At 47.6% G+C, this 6,379-nt stretch overlaps 1 protein-coding gene across 1 annotated transcript; it reads left to right on the forward strand.

Moving 5' to 3' along the window:
- The first annotated feature begins 3,650 nt into the window (after positions 1-3,650).
- Positions 3,651-4,459, forward strand: LOC124665344 (probable glutathione S-transferase GSTU6). Its single transcript, XM_047202755.1, has 2 exons — positions 3,651-3,980; positions 4,079-4,459. The coding sequence occupies exons 1-2, from the start codon at positions 3,654-3,656 to the stop codon at positions 4,457-4,459; spliced, it is 708 nt and encodes a 235-aa protein (XP_047058711.1). The 5' UTR covers positions 3,651-3,653.
- The last annotated feature ends 1,920 nt before the right edge of the window (positions 4,460-6,379 follow it).

Raw genomic sequence — 6,379 nt, forward strand, 5'->3', positions numbered from 1 at the left:
GAGTGGAGGCCCGACGAACATCCCGACCACTTTCGAGGATGGAATGGTGGTGGCCGACCTCCGCTTCTGCCGTTCCGTTGCCCGAACGAGCGCGGGTCCACGGTGTGTTGGTGTCCGACCGTCCGTTATTAGAAGGGCCCTTCGCTTACTCTAGAAAGGGCAGAAGGGCCGACAGGGGCACACGGCGTAACTATCGCTAGGGAGATAGCATCAACAGATCGAGCTGTGCCCCTGCGTTCGAGCCATATCCCTGAGAGGAGCCGACATGCATAGAGAGAGTCATCTTTTTCTGTGCGCTGCCTCCTAGATTTACCCACCGCCACCTAATCGGGGTCGCCGGCTTGTCTCCCATGCTGCTGGCTGCAGCATCTTTGGCTCCGAGACCTTCCTGTCCAAGTTCTAGACATAACCGCTTCAGTGAACCGAGCGCCGACGAGCGGCCAACTGCATCGATTAGGCAGCGGCGACCAGTAGAGTCCCGAGAGCAAGCGAGAGATAAAGGGGAGAAGGGGATCCAGAGTGACGCCAGAGACACCGGGAGTTTTTTTTTCTTTTTCTACAGATATTGGCCTTTTACTTGTGCGTGCGTGGCATTTTTGTTCTCTTTTTACTTATGTGCATATATATATTAAGAAGAATCTTCTGCGCCTTGGTACTCCTGAACTCAATATTACTTAGTCCGACATTAGATTAAATAGTGTATCAATCCCTAGGTTACATACAGGTCCGGAGGAAAAGTTTCCTTCAAGTTGTTAATTCCAAATTTATCATTTTTTCCTAAGCTGCATACTTTTAAATTTATGTACGAAAGAAGGAACACACTTATATACGTGCATCTTCTACATGCAAGAATTCCGTTTGAAATTTTTGGAGGCTTGCCGGCAATCTTCGAAGAATGGTGTAGAAATTAACCGTACAAAAAATGGAAAATTATGGGTGCCTTACCCTAGGCTTTCGGCGCGGGGGGTGGGGCTGCTTTAGGCTGACCCGGTCGCACCGGACCAGGTGCCTTACTCTTTTTTTACATCTTTTTTCTTTTTTTTATTCTTTTGCTTCTATACTTTTCGCTTTCTCAAGTTTTCATTAAAAGCGAGAATTGTTTCTCAGCTCCCATTCACAATTATTTGTAAAGCCTAAAAAAATATTATCGTTCCGTACGTCTGTACATGGGTCTCACGGGATCGTGCGCCAAGGGCGCGGGGAGCGGCACCACCGATGGGACGTGAGAAAGGACCGAGCGCGCGGGGGTGGCGCCGCCGGTGGAGCGCCGGTCGCCTAGCCGCAGTCACCATCGCAAGTACTGTAATAAATTTTCTATTGATTAGGGCAGTGTAATCTCTGTTGGACTATAGGCTGAAAATTACCAAACTGAGAAACACCTGAGTTGGGTGAGGCTAAAGTTTTTAGAATACCTTGAGGACGCATCATATAGGAATGCATCCCCGCCATCTGCCCAGGGGGACAAAATCAGCTACTCCCAATAAAGAAAGATGGAACAGCAGGTACATAATGGGTATTTTATTCCTGAAAATAGTAGAATCTAAGTAAGCTTAGAAATTGTATTAATGAAGATTTACATAGTGTTTCACCCATGATAGTTTTTCATTTCACTTCTAAAGATGCTTAATATAGTGTTTTGTAATTGTTTACCGGGCCCTGAGCCACTCATGTGCTACTACTATTTCGTTCGTGAAATTGTTTGCTTTATCCTAATTTAATTTACCCCACTTCGTTTTGAATAAAACCTGAAAAACACATTAATATTTTCCTACTTAATTTTTTTCTTTTTACAAACCGTAAATCAATGCGAACTCTACGGGATCGTGCGCCAAGGCGCACATCTAAATCTAGTATTTCTTTATTTTTGCCACATGATCAAGCATCCATATGACTCATGAGAGCATCTCCGCCGTTGGCTCCGACAATGTGTATCCCGTATAGTGGACGTCCAAACGCTTCTCTAGGACGATGGGCGATGCCCCCAGCGGCGATCCCACATTTTTATTTTAAATTTTTTGAACTTTGCAGTTTAAACAAACCAAACAATTCATTCAAATTTTAAGAACTTTTACAGGAGAATTTGACCAAAATTTGAGCTAAGCCTAATTAATCTACTTTGTCAGAGTGCACGTTGATGATGTTGGCCTCCTCCACGGCTGACCATCATTGGAACAACGTCAGGCTCGTCGTGTCATGTAGGTCGGCGGGATGCCAATATAGTAGCGTCATCGTTTGTTGCGTTCCTTCCGACTTGCGCAAGGTGGCTTAGAATCCATGCATTTCCATCGGGTCATCGGGGTTGCGTGGATGAGAGATAGAATGTCGTACCCCGCTATAACTGACGGCGCCACCTCCTATGGCTCTGGCTTCACGCGGAAGTCAACACAACCCCAGGGTGGAGAGCGCGGCTCCAACCTTATGCGGAAGGCACACGACCCCAAGATGGAGAACACGCCTCTAGCTTCACGCGGGAGGCAACACAACCCCACATTGGAGAGCGTCGCTAGGGTGTCATGCTCGACGAACATAGCCGCCTCTTCGATGGTGAGGCTCTTCTTCCAGCGCGGTTGCACCTTGCTCGTGCCAGCCTCGTCATTGTGCGCCATGGGTATAGGGAAGTACCAGCCATGGAAGGAGAGGCGTGGGGAGAGACGAGAGGGATTGTGGGACTAGGGGTCGAAATTAGCGACATCGGTTTAATGTCGGTGCCGCATGCGAAAGCCGCGACATCCCAGTGTGGGGGGGTGGCAGCACGAGCCTGGCGAACCGGTGAGGTGGTTGTGCACCATTAAACAACTCTGGCCGACACATATGTCTACTGTCAGAGTTCTATGTGGTGGCGTTTCCAACACCTCTAACTGGCCTCGAAGGTTCAGGACGGACGGACAAGGGGTCACCTGATAGCCTTTTGGGCGATCCAGGCCGAAGGGACGCTACTGTTTTCTGTGTGTGTACGAACCCCATTGGCCCTATGGGCCTTTGGGGTGCCATGGAAATGCTCAGGTCTACATATACATATACAGGTGAATGCCATGTTCCAAAATGGGAAATACTTAAACAATCGTGACTTGTTTCAAAATACTCGGGAGTACTTATTTAATTTTTGCTGCAATTAATACACACCACGTCAAGGTTCTAGTCTATAGAAGAATGGCAAACTTCTTCATTTCTTAGTGCACAAGAACCGAAAGATAATATAAATTGTGTTACTTCCGCGTTAAGACTGAAGTTTTAATCGCTAGTTAGGTATTGCATGCTGATACACTTGGAAAAGAACCGTATTTTAATGAAGTCAGATGAATGGAGTAGTAGTATATTTATAATGTTTTAGTATTAGTCTTGGAGGGCACGAATACTGTGCATGAGTGTAGTTATCCGTGGCGGCTTTTTTGCGGGAATAGTCATCCGTGACTTTGCGTCTACCTCTATGGTTTTCGCTACTGATCCATCACGTGTTCTTGAGGATAGTCGATATTTAATTTGTTTATTCCAATGGTTAGTTACATATTTCAAAGCCAGCACCACAATTCTCTCTATATATACTGCTGCCCGCTGGTCGACAGCCAACACCAAGAAGTCAGCAAGAACCGAGCAAAAGTAGGACACGCACGTACGCAAGCTACCTGGTAAGCTGAGACCTCGAGATAGCAGCAATGGCCGAAGGAGGAGAGGAGCTGAGGCTGATCGGATCGTGGGCGAGCCCGTACGTTGTGCGAGTGCAGATCGCGCTCCGCCTCAAGGGCATCAGCTACGAGTTCGTCGAGGAGGACCTCAAGAACAAGAGCGAGCTGCTCCTCAAGTCCAACCCTATCCACAAGAAGGTGCCGGTGCTGATCCACAACGGCAAGCCCGTCTGCGAGTCATCGGTCATCGTGCAGTACATCGACGAGGCCTTCGCCGGCACCGGCCCCGCCCTGCTCCCCGCCGACCCCTACGAACGCGCCGTCGCTCGCTTCTGGGCCGCCTTCATTGAGGACACGGTATTGACATTGTTTAGCTCGCGTACATCGTTTGATCAGTTGTGCCGGTGTGCTTAATTTGAGCTTTTGGACGGTGGTGTGGTTTGTTTTTGGTGCAGCTCCTGAAAGCGTCGAGCCAGGCTTCGAGCGGCAAGACGGAGGAGGACAAAACGGAGGGGAAGGAGAAGACGGCTGCTGCCATAGTGACCCTTGAGGGTGGCCTGAGCGAATGCTCCAAGGGGAAGCCTTTCTTCGGTGGCGAGAGCGCCGGTTATGTGGACGTCATCCTCGGCGGGCTCCTCGGGTGGGTGCGCGCCATTGATGCGATGCAGGGCGTGAAGACCTTCGACCCCTCCAGGACCCCGCTCCTGGCCGCGTGGGCGGAGCGCTTCGGCCAACTGGAGCAGGTTGAAGCGGTCATGCCGGATGTGCAGAGGCTGATGGAGTATGCCTATGCCAAGGTGATGCAGGCTGCGGCGGCCGCTGCCTCGACCAACTGAATGCTTCTTCGCGCAGTGACGCAGTCGCAGATCTGATCGTTTCAAATCGTGTGTCTGTCTCTTTCAGCTTTTGTTCAGAAAATAATGTTACTCCAGACATGGTATTGTCGATATGTTTCCTATAATTGCAGAAAAAAAAGATCATTTAGCACTCCAGACATGTGAATTAATTTGCTTCGAAGAATATTCTAGAAATTTTGTGGGCCACGACGGTCTACCCTCCTCTGTTGTTTTTACTTTTTCCTCACAATACATATTGAAGTTGAAGGGCTGTGACCAATTTATAGACTTCTTTTTCTGGTATTTCACCACTTTAAAAAACAACTGTGACACACCTGGCAATGTCACCAACCATGCTCAAACATATCAGTTTTCCGGGTCTAAAATGTACTAGTCCCCAGCACACATATGTGAGTCATGTACCAAAATCAGATTGTGTTTGTGAGATTAATTCCAATCTAAAACAAGTGGTTCAACAACCTACAGAGCTGCAAAATAATCACAGTTCTTCCACTCTCTGTTGTTCCGGAAAAAAACTTACATATATTACTTCAATAGTCAACCTCAATTAATATCGGCACCTCGAATATTATTTTCATGATTGAATTCCGCCATCTTTGGCATGTCGAGTATTACTTGGTCGAGTGAATTATGTCATTCCCCATCACATGTAGTAATATGGATACTTCCACGGTTGAATGAAAAATATACCCCCTCTGTTTCTTTTTATAAGGTATATTAGTATTTCTGGAAATACGAACATAACTATCTTGGGCTAAATCATAAGAAAAAGAGATAATTGCATAAAACAACCACATTTGGGACGGTCACTACAAAAAACCACCGCTATTCGGGAATGACGCAAAACAAATCACCGGTCTTCGGATAGCCTCGCAAAAAAACACTTCCGACGCCATCCCACACCACACCTGCGCATCCCCAAGCTAGAGGTGCAGCCGAAGTGGGTGGAGTATCTCCACTGCCAAGTGTACGTGCGCGCTCCGGACGACTTGGACAAATCACCGAGGTTGTCCAAGGCGCTCTGCGAGTCGGTGGACGAGGTAGCGCCGGCGAACCTCGAGTTCGCCAAGTGGTGGTCTGAAAACGAGAGTCGCGCCTTCATCCATGTGGACAACGAGTCGAGCGGCTTCTCCTCGTCATTCTGGGACGGTGATGACAATGGCCACCACGTAGAAGATGTGGCCGACGATGCGGATAGCGGCACCATCATCCACTCATCCATGTGGACGACCAGTCGTGCGGCTTCCCCTCATCATTCTGGGATAATGACGACGACCACCATGTAGAAGATGCTGCCGACGAGGCGGATAGCGGCGTCCTGGACATAAGCCCCTTCGACAGCTCGTGCCGCCCATAGATCTAGGGTTAGGTTAGGTTTAGTCAAATTTCATTAAAAAATTGTAAATGATCCTAAATTTGAATAAAATTTCTTAACTGATTAAATTCTGATGGAGGGAACTAGTGTTGGCACCCTCAATAGAGCAAGTAACGATTCTATTGATAGGCCGATTAAAGCTAACGATAGGATTAGGGGGAATAGTTATAATTATATTTTATTAATTGCACATCAAATACCTATTTTTTTCCTTGTGCGGTGACTTGTTTAGAACTTCGACGGGTGCACGAGGTGGACAAGAAGAAGAAAAAAAGCCAATTATCTTCCGTGTGGGATTTTTTTGTGTGAAACACAGAACAATCGAAGACGCTCACACATATGCGTACACAATCACCCCTATGAACACACTGCACACCCAGCTCCTATAAGCACCTTCAAAAGACTACTTCGAAGAACTGATCCGTGTCTTAAGATTGTGGGATCCTTATTTGGCACGGAGTAATTTGACTCGGTTTGTGGAGGGCGCCGTGTCCTTATAGGATACAGATAGATACAATTAGCTG

The sequence above is a fragment of the Lolium rigidum genome, chromosome 6, assembly GCF_022539505.1.
Source record: "Lolium rigidum isolate FL_2022 chromosome 6, APGP_CSIRO_Lrig_0.1, whole genome shotgun sequence".
Classification (NCBI taxonomy): domain Eukaryota; kingdom Viridiplantae; phylum Streptophyta; class Magnoliopsida; order Poales; family Poaceae; genus Lolium; species Lolium rigidum.

Coding starts and splice junctions, on each gene's coding strand:
- LOC124665344 (XM_047202755.1), top strand. CDS start 3,654: ATGGCCGAAGGAGGAGAGGAGCTGAGGCTGATCGGATCGTGGGCGAGC. Junction 3,981..4,078: donor CCGCCTTCATTGAGGACACG/GTATTGACATTG, acceptor TTTTTGGTGCAG/CTCCTGAAAGCGTCGAGCCA.